Source organism: Rhamphochromis sp. 'chilingali' (genome assembly GCF_963969265.1).
Source record: "Rhamphochromis sp. 'chilingali' genome assembly, chromosome: 10".
Lineage (NCBI taxonomy): Eukaryota > Metazoa > Chordata > Actinopteri > Cichliformes > Cichlidae > Rhamphochromis > Rhamphochromis sp. 'chilingali'.
Window position 1 is genome coordinate 23147130 of NC_137937.1, and position 26835 is coordinate 23173964.

General features: G+C 40.4%; 1 protein-coding gene across 5 annotated transcripts; it reads left to right on the forward strand.

Annotated features, from left to right (window-relative positions):
• The first annotated feature begins 56 nt into the window (after positions 1–56).
• agtpbp1 (ATP/GTP binding carboxypeptidase 1) lies at positions 57–26835 on the forward strand. 5 transcript variants are annotated; one of them, XM_080893475.1, is made up of 27 exons: positions 57–376; positions 1709–1767; positions 2942–3072; positions 6957–7024; positions 8621–8684; positions 8892–9038; positions 9438–9569; positions 9740–9833; positions 9958–9995; positions 10273–10481; positions 10602–10779; positions 11052–11093; positions 12539–12696; positions 13096–13212; positions 13507–14273; positions 14361–14444; positions 14607–14696; positions 14865–15013; positions 15203–15290; positions 17185–17329; positions 17728–17878; positions 18748–18928; positions 19144–19273; positions 19645–19776; positions 20297–20473; positions 22255–22406; positions 26537–26835. In XM_080893475.1, the coding sequence occupies exons 2-27, from the start codon at positions 1736–1738 to the stop codon at positions 26697–26699; spliced, it is 3819 nt and encodes a 1272-aa protein (XP_080749601.1). In that variant the 5' UTR covers positions 57–376; positions 1709–1735; the 3' UTR covers positions 26700–26835. The 5 variants fall into 5 exon arrangements, with proteins under 5 accessions (XP_080749601.1, XP_080749603.1, XP_080749604.1 ...); XM_080893477.1 differs by having other exon boundaries at positions 26540–26835; XM_080893476.1 differs by lacking the exon at positions 57–376 and adding an exon at positions 1431–1624.

Sequence of the window (26835 nt, forward strand, 5' to 3'; positions counted from 1 at the left end):
TCGCGTTGGGGTGAACCAATTGGATGAAAAGCTTCAGTGCTTCATGAGGCTTCATCTGCCCATCACTACTGTGAACGCCAAGCCTAACGGAACGCTTATGGCTTAAAACCAGACCAGTGATGATATAAAACGATTTTTGAGTTTTAAGGATTCAGTGAGCTAATTTACGATGTTCATATCGTAGCATTAAATGCCGCTTACACCACGCGCAAAGACGTAACCACTCTCGCGGTGCTCACTAACTGCCCCCTCTAGTTGTGTCTGTTCTCATCTCATCATCATCAGGGCGTTTCAACGCTCAGGAGCACAGTAGCTGTCGCCTCTTATCTCGCAACTACTCCTCCACCCTAAACGGGACAGCTCCTTTTTCATACAGGTTTGTACAGCTTCTCTTTTGTGTTGCTATTCTAAAGAACCACTGCTTCAGCTAACATCTACTGTGTGCTGTTTTTGTTAGCATATTCTTCAGTTAGCTAGCCTGCTGGCGCAGACAGCCAGTCTTAATGAGTGACTAGCCCAGCAGGTGCAGCTGCCACCAGCTTCAGCTAGGTTGTCTGACTTAGCATCTTGTAAACATGTACCGTACAGAGGCTTGCCTAGCTGTTTGCCTTTTCACCAATAACCCGCTAACATGACAACCCCCATGAGCTGGTGCAATGAGAGCAATGACCCTGGTTTCTTAAAGGATTTTGGATCGGGGATTGTGAAGTAGCTCTATAGGGTTATTTCGACTTGTTTACAGCAGTCTTGTGTAAGCTGACCTCTATAACATGTCAGGTTTCATAACTGCTTGAGCAAATTTTAAACGTGTACATGGTCTGACCTCCAGTTTCATCTTTGCTCTTCTTTAGCCCGTTTGTAACAAAGGCGTGACCATAGATTGTGCTGTCACTCTTAGATAAGGCTCTATCCTTTTGGTAAAACGGGTGATGGGCATGTAAGCTTTGCAAAAGTCTCGTTAAGGAGTAAAGGTGTTTTTTACTTATTTACCTTCAATTCTAAAGTAATGAAGTGTTTTAGTGTGGACATTTCTAGCACATTATAACGTTATTACAAAACTCCCTTGTGTTTAAAAACAATGGAGTAAATGGCATTAGGCACCAGTGATGACCACGCTCTAACACATGTTTGTGACCCATCTTATCTCAGCCCATAAATGCTTCTGTTTTGAAAGTGCAGCACACTAACTCGTCCAGTCTTCTTGGATTCACCTGCTCATCCGTTTCGGTTAATGATACCGCACGAAGTTGACTTGTTTAACGTGCTTTCAAACCTTGTGCTCACATTACCTTGACTGCGACTGTTTTGTGTGGATATCTGAGATGAGTTGAACAGCTCCTTTTGTTTTGTGTGAAATCAGTTGAGAGGTAATGTGTCCCCCAGGTGGTCCCAGCATGCACTGCGGGGCAGATACACAGAGGACAGGTTTTTAGTCTGCTGCGGAGCAGCTACATATTTGCAGACTAATGGCTTCTCTGCTCAGTGTGTCCCCTAAGTTGACAGCTTCTTGTCTGTGGGGTGACTTCACGAGGCATGCGTACACTGTAGCCAGGGACACTTAACTTTTCTGTGAAATGGTTTGGCATAGTAGCAAGCCTGGCTGCAACAGAGGGAGTCCAGTGGGGTAAAGGTTGACATGCTTGTTTCTAAAATGGTGTTGAAAACCTCTTCCTCTTCATATCTAATCTACATGTTCTTTCACTTGCAGATGACTTGAAATGTTGATGTAGTAAAAATGAACAAGCCCAAAATGGCCACAGAGAAGGGGTGAGTTGATTTGCATTCAGAAAGCAAATAAAAATGTCATTACAGATGTGAACAAAAACAGGCATGGGGTTTGTGATGTTTGTGCATGTGTTTCTGATTGAAAGCTGCTCTGTCACTGCCATCTGTTCACACTCACACTCTCGTGCCCTCTCTCTCTGTCTCAGTGAGCCTTTAGTGTTATGATGCACTTCCACTTTTGTTCTGTTTTACCTTGTTAAGACTGTTCGCAGAAGGGTTTGACCCTGCTTTTCTTCTTGTGCAACAGAGCCGAGACTGGTAGATAATTAGCAGACCTTGCTTGAAACAGCCATTTGATATGTCAAGACTGAAAATAACAGCTGTCCTTAATGCTGAGGCAATATACTTTGAAAAACCTTCGGTGTATTTTGGCTTTCCAAAGTCTTTTTTTGTGTGTGTGTCTGTGTTCGTTATAGTGATTAATGTAGTATGTTAATTTAGGCTTTCTATTTTTTGTTCTGTGTTTTCCTTTTTCTGTTTATACTCTATTCTTCTCTCACTCCTGACATTTTTTGCTATTCTGTATTTAGCATACACTTTCTCTGTCTCTCTCCTTTCTTGTCTCTCTGTCTTTATAAGGACATATAAGACATTTTTGCTCCCCTGGGTAGAATCAGTGTCTTGATTCTCTGTCCAGTATTTGCCGTTGCTGTACCAACAACGGACCTCTAACCTCGAGTTTCCAGCTGAGTGCTACTGCGCTAAGATTATAAGAGGAGGACGGATCAGTGCTCCAGAAATGAAGTGAAACACAAAGAGACAGCTTTGTTGAAAAGCTTTAATAAATGAATTTTAGAGTCATATAGTCATAGACTGCCAGTTTGTAATCACCGGCACTGCTAAAAGTAACATGGAAAAGGCTGTTTTTATTGGATGCTTTCTAAAAGTGGGCAAAGACACACTTGACTCAGTGTGAGTATATGAGGTCACTGCACATATTAGATCATGCTTTACATTTGTTTTCCGGTGCCAACTGCACATTGTGATTAATAACATTAGCCTTTTCCCATAATTGAGTTGATCATCCTGTGTGTGTGTTTTTTGTTGTTTTGTTGTTGTTGTTGTTGTTTGTTGATTTTTTTTTTTAAACATACGACTGAATTATCCTGTTGGATGCATTGTTCTAAAAGTAAAAACAGATTTTATTTGTTACAAGGGTTCCCAGTAACTCCAGGATAGTGATGCTCCTGGGCCAACTGGAAAGGATGAATGGTGAGGCCATGGTCAGGGATGTTGAAACAGCAAGACAGGTCACTACAAAGATCCTTCATCTCATACAGACACAGGGTAAGAATGTGTGTAAACATGCACAGTGATACATGTAATCTCCTGAACTCCGGTATAGTTTTGTTATCTTGAGCCAAGTGCAATCTCAGTGAGCAGTCCTGGCCTTGAATTGCATTGCTGGCAGTGGAAACAGCTGCAAAATATTCAGGCACTGTAACAAGTTATAAAACAGCATTTCCTTGCAATTTGCAAAGTGATTCGTTTGGATTGTGTAAGCAAGTATTCGACGTTATTGATCAGAGGTTTTTGATCACCTCCATATTTTTGCTACAAATGTTCCCTTGGACTCGCGATAAGATGCTTAGAATTAGGAGGTCAAAGGTTCCTGTGGAATCACTTTTTTTAAAACTCCCAGTAATTATCTGGAAGATCCTCAGTATATCTGTTGGACATGTATGAACGTGTACAGACAAGTACATGTCTGTAAACTGCATCTTTAGTTGTTGGAATAGTGACGCAACCACAAAGTAGTATATTTAGTTCCAGGATGCAAGTCTTGCTAATGGGCAGTTGTTTGTGCAACTGTTTTAAAGCTCGTGTTTAAAATGAATGAGGATACAACCCTAACCTTTATTTTAATGGTCATGTATGTATAGACGCACCAGTCATAACTGATACAATCATTTCTTTCAATTCTAGAAAAAGTTTGGCCTCAAATATGAAGTTTAAACAGCATTTAAGATGTATTTGAATGTATTTATAATGTGCATGCACCCACATTTATAAGACTAACAGCTTAATTGAAGGTGCTAACACAATAAGTGTCTCTGGCTGATCCCACAAAATGAGCCCAATGCCAAAGCACAATATGACTACAGTTAGCTGAGAAATCTTTATTACAATAACCATGGATGGGAATGATAATGAGTAGATATGCCTAATGTGTCAGAGGGCACAGTTTTAGAGTGTGTTCAAACACATCTGGTCTTTGTACAGATGGAGGGTTTGCAGCAAAATGATTAAGTTATCAGCAGAAGCTGTTGGAACTGTTTGGATTTAATCTTAAGACTTAATTGGTTTCTGTTGGTTCTTGCTGTAAATCAATCAGTTTCTGAACATTTAATTTCTATTAAATGTACATCATTTTTAAGTTTGTACCATTCGAAGTCTTTCAGTGGAACTATAATGACCAAGTGGAAGAGTTGGTTGTTATTGTTTTAAGACTTAAAGGCAAAGATCTGTGTGAAAGCTTTAAAGAACTCTTATTTGTATTTCAGTCAAATGCAGCAGAATCAGAGTTATTGTCCATTTATTAAGTACATTTCTTCCTCTCAAACCCATCTGTACATTTCACAAATGCCTTGATGCCTAGCTTCAGGTTGTGGGGAAAATTCCCAAATTCGTAGAAAACTTAAAGTGTGGTTGTTGTGTAAATTGAGATGCAGTAGTTCGTTGACAGTCAAGATGTGACCCCCATTCTCTGATTACTCCTTGAAAGGAAAATGGAGACGAAGATCTCATAACAGAAGAAGGTGGCACACCAGGTGTCGGACACACTGATACATGAGTGCGTCTCTGTTAGCAAGGAGCTAATTACAAAAACGAAAAACAAACAGCATTGTTCTGCTGCTGTAACAATTAAAAATTAAAGGACTTGCTTAATTAACAAACTCACAGAGGCTTTTGATCCTGTGTTTACAACATTTAGTATTTGAAACTCGTACCTCTAACCTTTACAAAGGTAAAGTTATAAACCTTTAAAAAAAACCCACAATCTTCAAATAATGCTATCTTGCAAAAAAATCAATTTTTGCAAGATTTTTGTTTGTTTTTACTTATAATAACATAATAATAACAATATTAGTAGTAGTATAATTATATAATACTACTACTACTACTAATAATTATAATAAACTAATGTTGTCCTGTAGCACAGTTTTAAGTTACTGGTTTTCAGTGCTTGTCAGTCCCCTCCTCCTTTGAGAAATTCTGCTGAATCATGACATGATGTGATTTCCAGCTACTTCTTCTCTCTTACTTTTCTTAAATTTCACCTTTCGTCTTTCCGTAACTTGTTGCTTCCTCCTTCAAAGCAAAGTCCTAGCTAATCTATCATGAATGATGGGCACAGTGGAAAGGCTTGTCTGTGACTCTATCAATCATGCAATATCAGCTGTTCCTCTCTCACCTGTTGCTTGGCTGTCCGTGACACCATGCCTGCAGTCTCAACTTGAAATGTGTATGAGTGTGACGTCGGTTTGAGGGAAGCGCCGAGGTCTGTAACCCTGCATGCAGTAACTATACACCCCAGGATGGACTTTGCTGTACTCTTGTCTCAAGTTCAGGGTCTCAGGAGCTTAAGAGGCAGTCAAGAAATACCATGAGAAAGAACAAGGGAATGTCAGGTGCTGTAAGGGCAGACAAAATGTCATCTCTTGAAATAATTTTAAAAGGGAAAAGGAAGATAATTACTCCACATACTGTAGCTTTGGACATTTGGTTTACTGCAAAATGAATGAAATTTTGAATTTTCTCCGTATTGCATGGATCCTGTGGGAATTGTAGTGTCTGTTTTCATTTGGTGGTAATGTATCATCCACCCCCTCTGCATAAACAGAGTTGTCTTATGCTGATGTCTATAGGAGCTGTCTGTGGATTAGTTTCAGGTATCAAGGCAGAAGAGGGGCTGATTACCAGCTTCAGAGAGCCCTGACTGAGAGGGCAGAGTTAGAGGTACGGTTGAAAAGTAGGAGGCTTGGACTGACTAATTGAGGAGTTAGTGAAAAGCCTTGATTTTCAATCTTTGACAACACATGATTTGAGGTGTCAAAGAGTTAAACTTTTTGAATCAGTTTTAGTACTTCTGTGGAAGCCTCAATGGGATCTTTTGGAAAATAGACACTGTTTCACGTAAAGCTTCTTAACTTTTTATCCTCAAATGGAGTACCGCTACACCAGGAGACACCATCAATCTGTGGTTTCCTTGGACACACCAGGTACAGTTCAGAACACCTTGAGTAAAATTTAATGTGTATGTGTATGTGTGTGTGTGTGTGTGTGTGTGTGTGTGTGTGTGTGTGTATATATATATATATATATATATATATACACACACACACACACACACACACACACGTATATTACTTTGAGTGGGTAGAGTGAGAGTTGCGGTATATTGCATTTCAGTTCATGTGTGATAATTTTTCACTGTCAGCTGTTACAGCCTAAAAATTACAGTTGAAATGAATGGTGATTGTTCAGTCTCGAAGTTCAGTTACCCTTGTGTGGCCCTTCATTACTCTTTAGTGGGGTTGGTGTTGAAGTGCTTTAAAAGGTCTGGCATAGCAGAAACAAGAGGTTACTGCTTTACTTCCCAGAGCACTTGTATATGTGAATGGGTCCTCAGATATGCAAAGTATTTGGCATGTATGTATCACATTTTGAGATACAATTTCAAGACATTTATTTCTATATTTGTAATCATCTACAATTTCTGCTGTTAGTTTACAGAGAGCATTTTGCAAAGGCGAATACTTGTACTTGATTATCCCTTTGTATTCAGGACAGGACCAATACGGTCCTTTTTAGAGGTCAGGAATCTGTCAGCTCCTAAATAACAGGACAAACATAGGGTATGGATTTAAAGAGGTGGGAAGATGAAGAAAGAGTAGGGGTTGTTGCAAGACCTTGTCACCCTTTTCAGCTGTTCTTGAGCAGGTCAGTATATAAACAAAGACTGGTTGAGGACATGGTTGTAAAATGTGCCTTAAAGATGCAGTTTGTACTCACTGAGAGTTGCAGGAGTTTTCTAACTGTGAGTAAACTAGATGTTTTTACATACTCCAGTATAAATTACATTGTGATTTCCAAAAAAATCAAAAATTGCAGTGCAAATCTGTTAGCCTTCACTTTTGTGTTCATGTTGACTTTGCTGTGCATTACAGAGAAGAGTGGAAAAGAGGTCATGTCCAAAGGCTCCAGCGGCATGGAAGTCATCCTGGCTTCACTGGAGGTCAGTTCACAAACAACACTTGAGTTCTTATGCATTTCAATTGTTACTGACTTGTTGAAGAGAGCTTTTTGTCAATCTAAGTGAACAATAATGTTTAAGAAATTTATTATAAAATAATTTAAAAATACATTACTGTCATACAGTCATGTATATAATATAGTTCTAAGGATTTACATATCAGAACACATCATTAAAAAAGTTGCTTTGTTATTTTGCAAAAACAAAAAATCATAATGCAGAAGCACTGTGTGAAAAACTAAGTAAATCCCATGATTCAGGAGCTTATAGAACCACCTTTAGCAGCAATAACTAAGTAATTGTTTTCTGTATGAATTTATCTGTCTCCCACGTTGTGGAGGAATTTTGGTTCACTCTTCTTCACAACATTGGTTTGGGTCATTGAGGTTTGTTTGCATTCGTTTATGCATAGCTCTCTTTAGGGCCTGCCACAGCAGTTCAGTCAAATTGAGGTCTCAACTTTGGACCATTACAGCACTTTGACTCTTTTCTTTTTCAGCTATTCTGTTGTAGATTTGCTGTTATGCTTGGGATTAATGTCCTGTTGCATGATCCAGTTTGGGCCAGCTTTAGCTGTCAGAGAGATGGCCTTACATTTGACTCTAGAATCCTTCGTACTGGTACAGAGGAGTTCATGTTCCACGGAATGATTGCAAGGTGCTTCGGTCCTGTGGTTGCAAAACAAGTCCAAATCATCACCCCCTTCATCACCATGTTTAACAGCTGGTATGACCTGTTTGTGCTCATATGCTGTGTTTAGTTTTCACCAAACATGGTGCTGCACATTACTGCCAAACATCTCTGCTTACGTCTCATCTGTCCAAAGGACGTTGTTCCAAAAGTCTTGTGGTTTGTTCAGATGTGACTTTGCTAACCTAAGAGTGTTACTGTGTCCTTTTTTTAAGAGAAGCGGTTTTTCTCCTGGAAACCCTTCCAAACACGTTGGACTTGTTCAGTCTGTTTTCTAGCTGAACTGTTATGAACTTTAACATTTAACGTGCTAACAGAGGCCTGCAGAGACAGTTCAGATCACATTCAGATCAACTCAGATCATTTGAGCATTAGATGGTCTGACCTTGAGGTGAATCTCCTTGGACGTCCACTCCTGGGAAAAATGGCAGCTGCTTTGAATGCTTTTCATTTGTGAAAAATCTTTCTCACTGATGAATGAAGGACTTTAAATGACTTTTAATTATCTGGAAATGGCCACGTAACCCTTCCCAGAGTGATGGACAGCAACAATGTCGTTTCTAAGATGATTGCTGACATCTTTTTTAAACACACAGCTGGATACTCCAGACCAGCAAACTGCCAAAAATGTCTGTTTTTATAGAGATTCTGTGACCAAGCACCTGGCTGCTACCTATCCTCTTAATTCCTATAGATGCAGTAAGGGTGTGTGTAGTTTTTCACAACCTGACTTGCATTATGACTCAATTTTCTAGCACCTTGCTCCCTGAATTCAATTTGGAATTAGATTTCACACTTATGTAGAGTAACATCAAGGTAATTACACAAATTTCTCAGATTTACCGTGCAAATAATTTTTAACTAATGTATTATTTGTGACTGTTACAGAACAGCAGAGATGTTCAGACCACCCTGAACATCTTGTATATTCTTAGTGAGCTGCTGACTGTGGGTGAGTGGAGTTTTTTTTTTCTTCTATTTTTTGTTCACCGAGTTTGTTCATGCTCTAACAACACAATCAATTGCTAAACATGTGAACTTTTTGATTTTTGTTACCAATAAATTGTTACATGGTGTTAAATTACACTTTTTGATTGGATTAATAATTACAGTATCTAGTTCATGTGGTTCTCATGCTCTCAACCCTTTTCTGTCTCAGGCAGGGGTCGCAGGATGGGAGTGTTTGTGTCCAAAGGAGGAACAGGAATATTATTCCAGATCCTGACCTCTGCCAGCAAAGAGTTGCCTCCCAGTGAGGAGCTCATGCTACAGCTTCACTCACTCTTAGCCAAGGTTGGCCCAAAAGGTAATGTCGCAGTCCAACACACACACAGACTGGATGAGCCAGTGATTGTATTTTTGTCTTATTTTTGTTTTGCTCTGGGCATCATGCTTGTAAATGAAGAGTGTTATGTTTACATTTTGAAAAGTTTTTGCTGACACCACATGTGTAATGTTTATTTAAAACGTATGTTGAAGTTGTACACCGATGATGTCCTTGTGAGTGTTCTGTTTTCACTGCCTTTGCTATCAGTGTTAAGTGGATAAGTGAAAAAACTTTAAGCCATTTGCAGAAAAACAACAACAAGCAAAACTGATAACAAGTCCTCTGTTCAGAAACAAAAATAGAGGAAAGGTACGGAAAAATCAAAAGTTTCTATTGTTTATTTACTGAGCTGGGACATTGGACCCTGTGTGTGTCCAGACAGAAAGTTTGGTGTGAAGGCCCGATTGAGTGGAGCTCTGAACGTCACCATCAGCCTGATCAAACAGAATCTACAGAATGCCAAACTCCTTCTGCCCTGCCTGCAGGTTCTCAGGGTTTATTCGGCCAACTGTAAGTCCCCGTAAACTCTCACAGTATATATTATAATCTCTAATGAAGTTCAAGCAAAGTAGTCCCAAAAAATACTACAGAGTCCCAGACAGCAGCTGATAAAAATAATTAAACTGAACTGGCTGTGTTTACTTCTAAGTTGTGCTTGATTTTGATTTCTACTGTAATAGCGGTGAATGCAATTTCTTTGGGCAAGAATGGAGTAGTGGAACTGATGTTCAAGATTATAGCACCATACAGCAAGAAGAACACCAGCCTGCTCAAGTGAGTGTCTAACTGTCAATGCTGACTCCTTTGCAGACCTGAAACAGCCACATTCATATGCCTCTGGCCATAGTTGTGTCATATTTGCTGTTGGACCCCATCTTTTTTGTTTTTAAATCAACAGGGTAGCTCTGGATGCACTTGGAGCACTTCTCAAATCCAGTGAGTAATTTATGTTTGTAGCATTAAACAGCTCAGTGGTCCTTAATTAGTGTTGTTTAATCCTTTGCCTGTACTTCACTTATTGTCTTTTCTGCTCTGGAGCACAAAGTGTAATAGATCATTCCACATAGACTTAAAGTTTAGTGTCACGTGACTTTCTCCTATATACTATATGCTTATTACTGCTTTTATTTTCATTTTCTTCTTCTGTCCCGCCACACAATTGCAAAGTGATATGTAGCAGTGGTTTCGCTTCTTGTTTCAATTCCCTTTTCAGAAACTAACGCTCGTCGTGCAGTGGACGGCAGTCATGTGCCCGCCTTGCTGGCTCTGTACCTGGATTGGCATCGCAATGACGCACGTCATCGTCACATGTTGATTCGCAAAGGGCTGCTGGTCTGCCTCAGGAATATTACCAACATCAAACTTGGGAGAAAGGCATTCATAGAGGCCGATGGCATGAGGATCCTCTACAACACATCTACTGTGAGTAAGAAAATTGCATGTGAATGACAAGAAGTTAAAGCATGCAAAACAGAACTACTTCCCACATACACAGGTTTCGGTCTGAGCTGCTCTCTGATTTTTCTGTGGCTTTGTTTCTAGGAGTGTCTGCCGGTGCGAACTCTGGATCCACTGATCAACACTTCGAGTCTCATCATGAGGAAGTGTTTTCCTAAAAACCGTCTGCCTGTGCCTACCATTAAATCAGCTTTCCACTACCAGCTGCCTCATGTACTTCCAGTTGGACCTGTGGCACAGCTGTACAGCCAGCCTCCTGGGGGTGAGAGCTCAGGACACACACACACACACACACACACACACACACACACACACACACACACACACACACACACACACAGTTCACAAGCGTGTGGCCCAGCTTATCACTGTGTATGTGCACGCCTTCCATCTATGATTATACAGTACGGGCACTTTTTTAAAATTGCTGTCCTAACTGCTAGTTTCAACACGTTATACCATACAGACGGATAAATAATACTAAATGGCTAATGACAACATTCATGACACTGCTGCACACAATGTGCCTTACAGGAACAACAAGTCACCAGCTCAGCAACAAGCCCTTAAAGAAGGGTAAGACGTACGTAACCCTCAGATTATACAGATTCACTATTTCTTTCTCATTCACCTCACATCATACTTGACTAAACTAACACATGACATGTGTTGGTAATAAAGAGCACATTGCATAGTCTTGCTTTCCCACTAGTAGACATACCGTATGTTCTTGCATTTAACTCAGCTAATTTGCTTCCTACATCATGTGCAAAGGCACATGATGAAACATTTGAGCTTCTTTTCTTTTCTCATAAGGCCCTGTCTCACCGACACGTAAAATTGTGTAAATGTTTTATGCGTTAGAAATATATTTTTTGGACCTTTTCTTAAAGCAGCCATTCAAACGGACCAAATAATTTTACTCGACGGAGTTGAAACACTTATTTCTTTGAACCAATCTCAATTTTTCCTGATGTTTCGGATCCAAATAATCAGATCTCTGGTCATTGGCAACAAGTGCATTCATAGCTCAAATCCAAAGCTGTACTGTATTCTGATGCTGATTCTGATTCTGAATATGCAACGACATTGAAATAATTAAAAAAAATATGATTTTACCTCAGACACACAGCCGAACACTACTCCGACTAACGTGGCTCTCTGAAATGATTTCTGTACTTCCTCATATATGATTCCAACTCTGCTAACAAGACTTCAAACTGCCCCACTGACATCCTGAAATGTACAAACGCGGCTGGGATACCGCTTCCACTCCTGGACCAAACCATAATACTCTCCCTGCTGCTGTGTTCTCGTGAGAATTGGATGAACCAGAATCCTCGTTTCTTTCTTCTCTTCATTAGGAAGATCAGGGCCAGCGCATCATCAGCTCAACTTTTCTTTTTTTTTCTTTTCTTGACAGTCCTTTTTTTGAGGATGATTTTTTTGTAAAAACGCAACACCTTCTGTGTTTATATATTTTACGCATCAAATTCAGATTCATAAAATTTTGAATTTTCTTTTGTTTTTACACAACACGTTCGGTGTTTAAGGGCCTTTAGTCTCAACTAAAATTTTAAATAAAAAAAGCTCTATTACATTCTTTTTTTTTTCCAAGTAGCACTGTTCGTATTTGTATTTTTTAAAAAGAAGGTTACCAAATACTACCTCTGTTTTTGGTTTATTGCAGAGTGTAGAATCAAACAGGAACGCTGTAAAACAGTGATATACATTAGTTATTACAGCATCGATTGGTGCTGACTCGTTTATATTCCTGAAAACATGTCGGTGAGCTCTTGAATTTTTATTTGAAGAAACGTGCTCAGAATCTCTTCTTTCTCTTGATCACCCATCTCTTGACCATGGCTGCTCACATCTTTTTGTTAACATTTCCTCTGTTCTGGGCATAGCATTACAACTCATTGACCAGAATCCTCTGGGGGGGGACTGCTGTTCTGGTCATGTGCTGGCCTCTTTCACATTTTCAGAAATAATAAGCCCCCCTCCTCTCTCTCCCCCAGCGTGGGCAAAAGACAAACAGAAATGTCAGGGGAATAATTTCTGCGTATGTGTGTTGTACCCAGTGGATGATGTGGTGGATGACAGCGACGATAATGAGGAGACGGAGGCAGAAACTGATACTGACAATGAAGAGGACGAGAAAGCTCATCGCACTTTGGTAATACCAAATACTTGCATGCATATGGGACATTTCACATGACAACAGTACACTAACATGTGGTACACTTGTTCACTATGGCAAGCATATTGCCTCTATGTGATATTAGATTCACAATTCAACTTTGATATCACTGGAAATTATAATATCATCGTTAGTTTTGTGAAACACAAAATCGTACATTTTCATGAGTCATACCTAGTCATTGATATCGGAACTTTCCTAAATTTCCAGTAGAGGGCAGTCATAATTTACCAGCCATTTTTGAGTGCTGAAATCACTTTGTCACCCATATCTGGTGAACCTCATAAGAACTAGATTGGAGCTGTCTTGACAGAGCAAATACAAATGTATAACAGGCAATTTGAAGTTTTTCTTCCTTTGTTTCCTGTCAATCAGAACGATGACATAGAGACTGACCTGAACAAGCTGCATCCCACAAAGAGCCCTGGTCGTCCATTCGAGGAATTGAGAGTATATGAGAGATTCTTTCTGGAACTATCTGAAGACTTTCAGGTCAGTATTTTCTACACGGCTCCATGGTCCTCATAGTTCTTTAAGACCTTGACTCTGTGCTTGCATGGTGTTGATATTGCATGATGGGTAGGTGCCTAAAACTTTGCATATGTGTCCGTGTGTCAGTCTGTTTATCACATTGCAAGAGTTCAACAAAATTGTGTTATTTATTATATTTGTGGTGTCGACTGAACATGTAATATTTACTAAAAATCCTACTGGCTGACAGGCAGCAGTCTGGTCTAGACATTCTTCAATGCATGAGCTGTTAACTACAATATATTGTTCCTGCAGGGGTATAACTTTGAAGGCTCAAAAGGTGCCTCTTCTACTCCTTCATCAGGATCCCTTTCTTCATCATCATCCTCAGCTCGATCCACTCGTCCAATCATAGTGCCCACAGCTCAAGCCCTGTCCCCAGAGCACATGGCGACACCAGCCTCTCAGGAGATCTGGAACTCTATCAAAGGACAACACACACAGCCACCTGCCTCTGCCACCTCTCGAACCCCCGCTGCTTCTCTAGCATCTCTAGAACTGGACACGATCCACCTCACCAAGGACCATGACAAAAAAGAGGAGACTCACATTCCTACCCCAGATGGGCATACAACCTTATCCTCCTCCATGCATTCTCCTCAAGGCCAGATGATAGAACAGGGACTACCGCATGCACTGGATTGTGTCTCTCTAGAAGACAAGGGGGCTCTGAATGTAGAGGACGGTTTAAAGGGAGTGAAACAAGAGGGATCCCCAGTCAGTGCTACAAGACACATACAGTCACCTCTGCTGTTGGGGGATATCGCTACACGTCGCGTGGGAGGAGGAGGTTCAGATTGTGGATCAGAGGGTGCTGAAGATGAGGGAGGGGAAGGAGCGGTTCTGGAGGTGCCTGACACAGCCCTCCTCCTCCCGCTGCATGACCCTGACCTATACGTGGAGATGGTGAAGGGGACACGTTCTGTCCCACAGTACGCTGAAGTGGCTTACCCAGACTACTTTGGCCATGTAGCCCCAACTTTTAAGGAGCCCCATCTGGAAAGAGTTTATGGTGTACAGAGGTGAGAGGTCATCCTTATTAATAAGCAATTGAAGAATATTTATCCTTTTAGTCTGTTAGCAGTTTCTTTTTGGGTGTTACGCTGCAGATCTAAGATATTCCAGGACATTGAGAGGTTGATTCACCCGAATGATATCCTGGATAAAGTGGTTTATGACTTGGACATTCCCAGGTGAGCCTTAGAGCTTTTTATCAATTAGGGTTAAACTCATGTAAAATGATGAATTTTGTTTCCATTATTGAGCATTTGCAGTTAAGTGGTACTAACAAAAGCTACTTTTCTCCTTATAATTTGAGTTGTGCCATTTACTGTATATTAATTTTTATGTTTCAGTTGCCCTGTTATTGAAGACAGTGGTGAATCACTGAAGTTTAACTCTCAGTTTGAGTCTGGTAACCTCAGAAAGGCAATTCAAGTTAGAAAGTAAGTACTTAATACTCAATGGAGTATACAGTGTTACAGACACCACTCTGTGGTAAGCTGTGTGTGACTTCACCAATGTTAAATGCCTAAAATGGTCTAGATGAGTTTTCTTTATGGTTGATGATGTTTGGCCTCATATTTAGAGTTTATTCTGTGGTATCTCTTCAGGTATGAGTATGACCTTGTGTTGAATTCAGACATCAACAGTAATCACTACCACCAGTGGTTTTACTTAGAAGTGAGTGGGATGCGTGTTGGGACCACCTACCGTTTCAACATCATTAACTGTGAGAAGTCAAACAGCCAGTTCAACTACGGTGAGAAGAATAACAGTCCAACCTACAGAACTTTTATTTATTCATTTGTTGTAAAGATTTTTATACAGCAGAAATGGAATTAGACTGTATTAAAGGCACAGCAAAAAAAATTTGACTGTAATTTGCTTGAGAATTTGCACAGCACAGTTTGACTTATTTTGTGTTTGGGCTTTCTCCCTGTTTGTGTAGGCATGCAGGTGCTGATGTACTCTGTGCAGGAGGCAATCAGTGGCAGACCTCGCTGGGTTAGAACGGGAACAGACATCTGTTACTACAAGTAGGTGCAATCATATTGTAGTGAAATGGGCAAAATTGAGCAGAAAATCAAATGCTCTAAAGCAAGAGTAGACTTGCTGCTTTTATTAGATGCACTTTTTCTTGTTATTGCAGTCACATAGCACACTGCAGATTGGTGGAGTTAGGCATGTAGACGACCAAACTGAGCATCAGAATCAGGATGAAAAGTGACTCTGAACATGGCATAGTTGTTGGTACAAGACAGGCTGGTCTGAGTAGTTAAGAAACTGCTGATCTACTAGGATTTTCACACACAGCTGTCTCTAACCCAAAAAAGATATATATATATATATCCAGTGAGCAGCATTTTTCTCGGTGTAAATGCCGTGATACCACAGGTCAAAGGGCAGTGGCCACACTGCTTCAGTGTGATGGGAGGGTAAAATTACCTCAAATAGCCATTTGTTACAACTACGGTGTGCAGAAGAGCATCTGTGAAAGCACAACATGTTGAACCTTGGGCCAAGATGGGCCACAGCAAGATAAGACCACATGTGGAGCCACTTGCTAAGAACAGGAAACAGAGGCTCAAATTTGTATGGTCTCGCCAAAATTAGACAATGTTAGATTGGAAAAACTTTGCCTGATCTGTTTCAGTTTCTGCTGCGACATTCGGAGGGTAGGCTCAGAATTTGGCATAACCAACATAAAAGCATGAATCTGTCTGGGCTTATATCAACTGCTCAGGCTTGTGGTTTGTGGTGTAAAGGTGTAGGAGTTGAGGATTTCTTAGGCACACTTTGGGCCCTTTGGAGAATAATTAAAGTATTGTTGTTTGTCCATAGCTTTATGATCATCTTCTGATGGCTACCTTTGAAAGGATAACGCACATAAAGCTTTAATAGTCTATAACAAGTGAACATGACAATGAGTTCACTGCCCTCAAATGACCTCAACAGTCACAGGATTTCAGTCCAATAGAGCACCTTTGAGATGTGGTGGAATAACTGATTGACGTCATGGATGTACAGCACCCGTGTGACACCATCATGTCAATATAAACCAAAATCTCCATCATGAAGAAGTAAGGGTGGTCCAACCTGATTCTCACAAGATGTACCTAATATGGTAGCCACTGAGTGCATTTGATCATATATTTTATAGCTTCAGCGACAAAAGTTATAAGGTATATTTTCAGAGAAAACTAGGATTTACAGTGTAGTCATCGCCTCGCCCCAGAGGAGAGACCTTGCTTTGACAGTTCTAATAAATTAACAGCAGGAGCAAACCTGTTTATGACCTTTTTCTCTCATCTTAACTGTAAATTTTAGGAAAAGGGTGAAAGAAACTTAAAAGAAACTCAGGTAAATGAGAGACTAGTGTCATTCAAGAGGTGTTGGGCTAATCAAAATGAATTTAGCAGCAACTAAATGTGGACATATATCCAAGCACCAGGTGACATCCAAAGGCTTTTCTATCTCTAACAGTGTTCACAGGCCCCTGCAATGTCTTATGTCCATACCATTGAATTGAAATATATGCTGAATATTCCAATATATATATTAATCCATTCTTTAAATCAAGTGAAGCATAAATAATATTTCACAGCAGGTGTCTTCACTTCATGCAACATCTGAAATAATAAAGCTATAACTTTCTCTTTTGGTTAGTTTTCCACAGCTCACATTAGGCCAGGCATATTTATTATAAAAATAACTGCAGTGCCATCCAGTGGATTCAGGTAGTCATTCCATACTACAACTTCTAGTATAGCTTCCAGTACTTGCTCAAGTGTTTTTTGACTGTGATTCCACGTTTACTAGTTTCCTATGTATTGTCCTGCAAAGATTATGCAGAGATCTCTAATGAAGAACTAGAGTGTGTGTGTTGTTGGCGTTCAACAGATACTCACGAAGTGTTCTTGCTTCTCGTAGGAATCACTTTGCAAGGAGTTCCATCGCAGCTGGTGGTCAGAAAGGAAAATCGTATTTCACTCTGACCTTCAGCACAACCTTCAGCCATAAAGATGACGTCTGCTACTTTGCCTATCATTACCCTTATACATATTCTACGCTCAAGGTATTATTGTAGCACTAGAAGACATGTGTAACCTCAAGAATACTGAAATGGGTCTTAGGATGCGCTCGTACAGTAATTATCACTCTTCCTTTGTTGCTACATCACAAACCTGTAATCTGAACCCTGATGCAGACCACTATTAGCTCTCAGTCTACTCTCAGTCACTTATCAAGAGAATAGGTACATTACATTTTTTTGCATATGTCTAGAGCTGCTTCACGGAATTACTTCAGCTTAAACCCAATCTAAATCACTTAATTGTGATCAGCTCATTAAATAGCCAGTAGAATAATACAACCATAACATGTAAAAATAGAAACATCCAAAAGCTCTGAGGGTTCAAATGGAAGCTGTGGATGGGAGTGGGTTTAAAAGCTGCAATTTGTCATTTTGCGCAGATGCACCTGGCCAAACTGGAGGCACTGAGGACCCCTCATATCTACCTGAGACAGGACGTGCTGTGCGAAACCCTCGGGGGGAACATCTGCCCCCTTCTTACCATCACTGCCATGCCCGAGTCCAACTCAAATGATCACATCTGTCAATTTAGTGAGTAAATAAATGTAGATCCATATGGAGATTTAGTTAAAGTTATTTGGTTAAAGCTATATAGCTCTCTCTAGAGTTGGCAATAAATGTCAAGGAAGCAGTGCTGTGTGGTTTTAAATGTCAGAAAAATCTGGAGTCGATAGATTTTGCAAACTGCTGGATTCATCATTTTGTTTGCACTCAGGAACTTGTGGAAAGTATTGATATTGAAGGTTTATTCTGGTGAAACAAAGTTAGTTCAAACTTATTTGGGCTGTAGAAAGTTGAAATCATTGAATTATCCAATTAAAATTGTCAAATGCGCAACAAAATCACAATAATGGGAATCGTGTGTATGTAAAAGAAGTCCAAAGTGTTTCATTGCCAGACACTCTGATTAAATCACCTAAAACAGCCTTTCAGATACACCTAATTTGTCATCCTTAGAATGAAGATTATTCCTGACTGCTGGGAGCAGTCTGTCTAACAAAGTAAACTGAGCCTGAAAGTCCAACTTACTTGCTTTTATGAATCTCCTTGAGTATCTTGTAGCCTATTTAAGCAGATAAAACTATTTCAGAGTCTGTTAATGGGTAGATTTTTGATCCACGTGAGGTTATTTTATCACAAGTAATCTGTCATTAGTTGGTGATAATTTCTTTGGGTCCTTTAATTGAAAAACCTCCCCAGTAACTGATAGAAATGACTAGTACTACAGTAAAACAGCCTTGAGGTATCAGGGCATACTCTTATTTTCCAAATAGCTTTGCACTGCACTGATGTTGTTTTTCTGCTCTGAAAAAACTTAAAATTGAAGATTTTTTCCTTCTCATTCCATCTCCCTGTGCTCATGTTTGTGTTGCACTTTTTTTTCCTTTCTCGCTCTTCAGGGAACCGTCCATTGATCTTCCTGTCTGCCAGAGTGCACCCCGGAGAGACCAATGCCAGCTGGGTAATGAAGGGCACGCTGGAATTCTTAATGGGCACGAGCCCACTGGCAGCCAGCCTGAGGGAGGCCTACATCTTCAAGATAGTGCCCATGCTCAACCCTGATGGAGTTATAAATGGGAAGTGAGTAAAAAGAAATGGAACTAAATTAACGCACGCTCATAACTCCTCAAGTATACACACCAACGACACACACTCTGCCGAGCCTGGGCCTGCACGGTGGCCACAGCTTTACGTTAACACACATCAAATCTTGTCTTGAAGGATTCTCTAGCTGTTGCTCTGTTGTGCTCCACTCTGTATCCTTCCCCTCTTCTGCCATCTCCTTTCTGCTGTAGTCATCGTTGTTCTCTGAGTGGGGAGGATTTGAATCGCCAGTGGCAGAATCCCAATCCTGAGCTCCACCCCACCATCTACCACACTAAGAGCCTGCTGCAGTACCTTGCACACATACAGAGGGCACCACTGGTATGACCTCTAATTAACTGGAATTACTCTAGGGGCGTTTTCCACTTTGCGACACAATTTTTTTTTTTCTCCATCCAGCTGCACATTCTGTTTGGCTGCTTAACATCTGTAAATAACTGCATTATTTTATTACACATATAGTTACCATAAACTAAACCCTGTGCTCGCCTCTCTGCTACATATAATTTTATTTACTGGTATATTGCAATGGGTGGCAACGTAAAGGCACAAAGAGGGGTGAGGCTGTTATTCTTTGCAAACTGACCAGAGAAAGTCATTATTTTATAACTCGAGTCTCAGTGTCATGGTTAAAAAAACTATTCAATGTACTTCTTTTCCGTCTATGTGTGTGCATGTGTGTGAATGCACAGGTATTTTGCGACTACCACGGTCATTCCAGGAAGAAGAATGTGTTCATGTACGGCTGCAGCGTAAAGGAGACAGTTTGGCAGTCCAATATCAGTGCTACATCGAGCGACTTGCACGAGGACCTTGGATACAGGGTGAATGCCAGCAGTACACACAAACTTCTCTTAGACTTGCCCAGTTTCTGAAAGTACAGTTAACATATCAGTGGATATTAATTGGGCTGAATTTGAATCACCATTATTAAGTTGTGCTCGTATTACTCCAGAAAAGACATGCCATCAGTCGACTTATAATTACACCAACACATAGTTAATGCTACATATTAACTATATTTAAGATGTTGATTTTAGTAAGTACATGTTTGTAATGTTACCTGTTCTGTTTGTTGACTTTCTTTAACACTGTCACCATGTCTTAATAAACATATTCAAATGGGTTTAAACTCATTTTGCAAAGACAAAAAAAACTGGTAACATCAAAATGTTTTTGTCTGCATTTGGGAATGAAACCCCCAAATTTGGGGGTTTGCATAACTATAGCTTTTATCGATTCCTGTTTTTCTTTATTTAATCATCTGCACCCCTAGCACACACACGCGCACACGCCTACACAAAGACATTCAGACTTCTCAAACACTTTTTATATGTTCTTCAGACCCTTCCCAAGATCCTGTCCCAAATCGCTCCAGCCTTCAGCATGGCTAGCTGCAGTTTTGTTGTGGAGCGCTCCAAAGAGGCAACCGCCCGCGTGGTTGTCTGGCGAGAGATCGGAGTGCAACGCAGCTATACAATGGAGAGCACGCTCTGCGGCTGTGATCAGGGCAAATATAAGGTATGGGTATATTTGTTTATTCAGTATGGATTGCTACCGAACACTAGTATTAAATTGGTACCGATACTAGACAAAGAGTGCTACTGTACAGTCAGTCTTTATCTAGCATAATAACAATTTAGACTTCATTTTAACAGAGCTGTAAGAGCTCTGCTCTCATGACAACACTTCTGTGCTGTCCTGTCATGTAGATGGGACAGGCTGTTCAAAACTAACTTTTGCTACATTTTATGAAAATTCACTGACTGTGAAGAAATGGTTTCATTTGAGCAGGTGCCGCCCACCTCTGGAACGAATTTCGAACACAGTGTTCTTATAATAAGCAGAGCAGTGAGTTGCACCCATGCAGAAAAATACAGTTGTTTCCCCTTCAAATTAAATCACTACTTTTAATGTTCCTATTTAATGAAAAGCTCCAGCCAACAGTTAATTTTGTGATAATTAAATAATCGCTCATAGTTATTCATACAGTTGCCTGTAGGGAGATTACTGCAGCTGTTGGCACCTGAGGCACATTACCAAACAGCCCCACCTGCTTACTCTGGTGAGGTTGGCAATGTGTAAAACTTATGATTATATTTTACATTAACACGTGTGCAATCCAGCAATAAGAGTGCAGGTAAGATCTTAACAGTACCCATACTTTGTATGGACAAATAAAAGACTTGGGCATTTTATTGTAGCTTAGAGTAATGACCCTGAAATTAAAATGTTCTTTTGAACAAGCTTGTCATTTTCTCAGAGGGAGGTGCCCCTCTGCTCCTCTGCATGCCCACCAGGTGGAGCTGCGGTGCTGTTTGTCTTTGCTTCTTCTCAGTCCTTTCTCTTTCTTCCCTTTTTGACTGTGCTGCCTCCCTTTCTTCTTTCTAACTCCATGGTGTTCCATCCCAGCTGACTTCCTTCCTATTGATTCCTGCCAATGTCAACATCTAACACTGAGTCCCACAATGCCATTTTGGCTCTGATTAAGACCCCTACTGGTTTTCATGAAAGTTTTTGTCCAGATGTGCAGGAACTAATGTCTCCTGATTTGTGGCTGCATATGTCTGTGGCCAAGTTTAGATGTTCCTCCTTCTGTTCTGCTCTGGGGGGAGGGAAAGAACATGAAGGGTTTTTTGGAGGGGTCGGGATTCGGGGTGAGCTGAAGGTTAGTGTGTCCCTGTTTGCATTTGCTTGTACGAATGAACTGTGCAGACTTTGTGTGGGTGTAGGAAGGGGTGCATATGTGTTTGAATGTGTGTCCCTGAAAATGAAATAAATGATCATGTCTCCACATGAAAAGTTTTCTTACCAAGTGCTTGGCCGCAGCGAGAATTGGGGCGTTTGAAGCTGGACAATGACTCTATCCCCAGGCTCCAGAGCAGCTTTAGAAAACCCACAGCAGTCATTTTAAACTAGATTTCACTCTGACCTTTGCAGTTATTTTTGAATATGTCAGTATATTGAAAGTACTTGCGAGTATGTGTGTGAGTTTTTAGTTTGTTTTCTGGTGAACGTATCGAGTTTAAAATCTTGGGCTCAGGAGGTACAGCGGGCTGTCCAGTCATCTCACGGTTGGTGTTTCAATCCCAACCCTCTCCACTTGCAAAAGTTCCCTGGTGTTAGACACCAAACCCCAAGTCGCCCGCTATCACAGCCGAGCACCTTGCACTGTAGCACTGCCGTCATTGGAGTGTGTTTGAGAAAGGATAATTGAGAAACACATTTTAAAGCACTTTGTAGAACCACTAAGAACTGCGCTGTGTAAGTGCAGACCATTTACCATTTAGCGTTTTCTCCAGGGTCTTCAGATCGGCACCAGAGAGCTGGAGGAGATGGGAGCTCAGTTCTGCGTGGCACTGCTGAGGCTGAAGAGGCTGACCGGGCTCCGGAACCACCAACACCTACTGGATTTGGAGAGCGATATTATTGGGACACAGTCCAAAGTGGTCAGGTTAGTATTGTGGAAAAAAGCCATGACTCTGTGCAGTCATCTGAACAAGCCACACACAGCTGTGGAATTTGGTCTTATTGAAACAATACAGCAAACAAAAACTACTCTCCTCATTAACCTTTTTCTCCTTTTTGTTTTAAGTTTTTCAGCTTTTTGTTTCTTAGCTGTTGAGTTCTTGTCCTCTTGCAACCTTCTCAAGGTATCTGAGATATTGATAATGTTTTCTGTGACCATAAATCTACCTGGAAATGATTACAGACTGCCTTCTTTTTTTATCTGCACAAATATCCTCATTACTGCTAGACACGTTCCCCCTCGGCGCTGATTCTCAACGGTGTGACTGTCATTCTGGCTCTGAAGCACTACTCAAGAAACAAATAAGATAAGATAAGATAAGATAACCTTTATTAGTCCCACACGTGGGAAATTTGTTTTGTCACAGCAGGAAGTGGACAGTGCAAAAGTTATGACGCAAAAATTAGAATACAATAAGAATAAATACAGTACACAACTGTACAGAATAGAATAAAATAATATACTATATACAGTAGAATAAAATAGAATAAAAATATACAATAAGATAAAAATAGAATACGAATGCTATATACAACTGAGTAAAAATACAACGATGCCAGAAAAGATTATTGCACTTAGTGTTATGAAATGAAATGAAATGAAGGCCTGAATTTATGCAGGGCTGCTGTGAGCATCATTGAAATTCTACCAATGATCATGTGCGAGGAATATAATGAAAACTTTGGTCTGAGAGGGAAGTGGTCATGAATAATTGTCAGTAGCATCATTATTTCTTAAAACAGCCAGAAGATCTCTTTTGATAAAACCATTTACACCTACACAGTAGAGTTGTTAAGGGGCGCGTGAAGTAGTTGATGGTACATGTGCGTGGAACGTGGAGATTAGCTTCCCTCCATAGCTGGAATACATTTGCAACAAAGTGGGAAAGCAGTTTATTAAAGTCAGTATCACAGCGTGTCCTCATACAGCCTAAGTGTCAAAGGATGGTAAAACTGAATGTCTTTATAGTTCAGCTGTTAAGATGAACTCTAATCTTATCTGCCTTTTTATTCTATAGTTATATTCTTTATAGTTCTTGTGTCAACGTGTTCAGTTTGTTGCAGTAGTGTACAGTAACTTCATTTCTTATGCTCTCATTCCCCAGTGCAGTAAAGGAAAGGATACAACTGCAGTATCAGGCATAGGATTAAAAGAAAACTTACCACGTTTGGTATTTGTTTTGATGTTTTCATATAGAGATAGATAGATGGTTCATGTATAGATTTGCTGCTGCTCTCTATTTTACTCTGTCGTAGACTATATGAGGTGCAGTCCTTGGCTTCTCGTGCACCTCCGGACCAGTTTTCAGCGCGGCTGCTATTTTAAGATTGCTCCTTGAAAGTCTCGTTCTGTCCCTCGCGCTTGTGCGTCGGCGATGCGCGCTGGATCCTCTCCAGTGTGTCAAAATGGGAGCTGTTCAATTTGATTTTTATCTCGGGCAAACTGACAGAGTCACAGGGAGCCAAGTCTGGTGAGTGGGAAGGGTGGTGAGCGATGATTATGTTGTGGTGGCAAAAAACTTGTGCCTCTTCAGTGCGGCGTACGCCGTCACACAGTTCCACGTATTACTGTTCGGATCACCGAGTGCACCTGCTCAGGCGTCTCAGGACCTTGCAGGAAAACTCAGCCTTCAGTCTCACCCTGTGGGGTGACCTTAAACTGACGTACATCTTTAGGTTTGGAAACTGCTCGGGCATAACCGGAGACCCAGCTGTCATCACACGCCGCAATCTTTGTCGTCTCTGCACAAGTTTGAGCTCTGTGGCGAAATTCCAGATATGGAAGTGGTTAGAAGTATGGAAATAGAACTAGACTCCCAAGCAGCAGTATTAAAAATGAAAGCCTCTCTGAAAGCATCCCAGAGATGCGTGACAAGTTACCACATTTAAATCCTTTTCTAAAGAAAAATTATTTTTAACCTTTTAATCGGGCCTCATGTTGGACTGTCGGACTTTTCTCACCGAACCCAGCGGACCTGCTATAATTAGGAAATTATGACGTATCTGTCTGACAAACCAACATTAACTAAAGTTTAGAAAAAATCTAATCTACATCAGAGTTTTATGGGTTAGGAAAAAAATGCAGTTTTAACTCTAAATTTAGTGTCCACATCTAAATACAGACTCATTCAAAAACCATAGTTGCACTCAAGTTTTCGGCATCTTCATCCATATTTTAGCAAGTGACAGTGAGTCAGCACTGCTCTTCACCCTAAAAGAAGAAAAAGAAATCACCCAGTAGCTTCATGCATTATCTAATCACCTCGATTGAAATGACCAGTTCAGAAATATGAGGTCGCCACAGATTAGATTGTACTTAGTTCAACACAGCCAATAAATTATTAAGCTTGGCCAAACCCAAGCCGTGACCACCAAGGTTATCTTCATTTCTTATTTTAATACATTAGCTTCTGCTTTGTTAAAGAAGTCGAATCCAAGTGATGGCTCTATATTCCAAACCACTTAATGCTTACATCTCTTTCTCCCTGCATCTCCTTGTCTCTCTGTTACTAACCTACTCTACTCTCATATTGATATATTCATTCATCATTTATGTGTCTGATCATTAAGGGACTCCAAAAGTGTTTGTGTGGCTGTGTGTGTGTGTGGGCATTAGTACCCTCTGGGATTGGTCGCTCTCATCCTGGATTTATGGCTTTATTCGTGGGGCTTGGTATAGTACCACTTACCATTTAAGAGTTCATCACAACGATGATATTGTGGCCACTGGGATGTGTCTTCAAATAACTGGAGTGCTTAAATGGGTGGATACGAGCAATGGGGTCTGTTTTTTTTTTTTTTTTTTGTGCGCATAAGAAAGGACCAGAACGATTTAGAAGGTTCTGCAGATGTGGAGGTTTATCCTTGTGTGACTGAGGGTAATTTGGGTTTTAATGAACATATATGGATTTGTATATTCAGACAGATGGTATATGGAGATGACTGCAATTTGGTGGATACACAAAATGGGTGTGTGTGTGTGTGTGTGTGTGTGTGTGTGTGTGTGTGTGTGTGTGTGTGTGTGTGTGTGTGTGTGTGTGTGTGTGTGTGTGTGTGTGTGTGTGTGTGTGTGTGTGTGTGAATTGGTTTGATATTTCTGTAATGGCCTGAAATGGTTGACACATTGCTTTCATTATTTGCTTGGACAACAAGCATTACACACGCACACATTACCTCATACACATACACATTTGCTGTACATATACTGATGCGTAATTTCTCTGTCTCTGTCTCTCTCATCCACTCATACTCTGGCGAGCTTGGTGGGAGATCATTGTCTGAGCCCCCCTGATCGACTGTCTCCCTGGGATCACATTTCAGACCATTAACACCATTAAAAACCCACTAAAGCCACTAAAACCTCAAAGAACCAGCAAGCATTTAACCATTAAGACCGACAGAAAAAACCCAACTGCCTCATTGGTCAAAGCAGACATTTAATGTGTGTTAGCGGTCTTTACGTTTTTATGATTTGTAAATGTTATATTAATATGTATAATTGTTTTGCAGAGTTTGCGTTTGCTTCTTGTTCTGTGTTTAAGCAATTACTCTTACCGGCAGGATCTGATTATTTATGTGGCATTTAACAGTAGAAATGTGAGGAAAGAGAGCATTTCCTCATATTTAAGGTCACAAACTGCAGCAGTTTTATGAATATATCGGTCATTTAAGTCATATATCAAGCAAAAATGTTAAATCTAGATTCTCAGATCTTTTTTTGCTGCCTTTTCATTTAGAAAATATTTTTTTAATCAAACTTTGAGGAAAAAAATCAATTTGTCTTTGACTAAATTTAATAGTGAATCCAAGATAATCACAAACTCCATCAGCAATAAAAATAATGACCTGTCTTACTGGTATATTATTTAAATTAAAAATTAAATCATGCCTCTGACTAAAAACATCACAAAATATAGAAACATTTTATTTATTTATTTTTAAATGAAAGCTCCTGTTATGTTTTGATTGTGCTTTCACAATTTGAACATTGCCATTCTTCCAGTTTAACCATCATCCATGACACGCGTGGCAGTGACTCTTTATTTTGTTACCCAGCAGCCCAACTACCTATGTGATGGAGGAGGACGAGCCGTCCTTTCTGGAGGCTATAGACTACAGCGCAGAAAGTGACAATGAGGACGCGGAGCCCGAAAACGAGCACGGCAACAACGTCCACGAGAATCCCGACCACCTTGATCAACTGTCCGACTCGTACTAATCGCAGGGATCAGCGCTGCGGGGTTAATCTCATCTGTACCTGGCAGTTTGAGCTTACAAACAGCCGGTGCCTGGGCTTTTAGATGATCTAAATTTAAAGATTTCACAGGTGACATAGCAACACTTCTCACATTGAC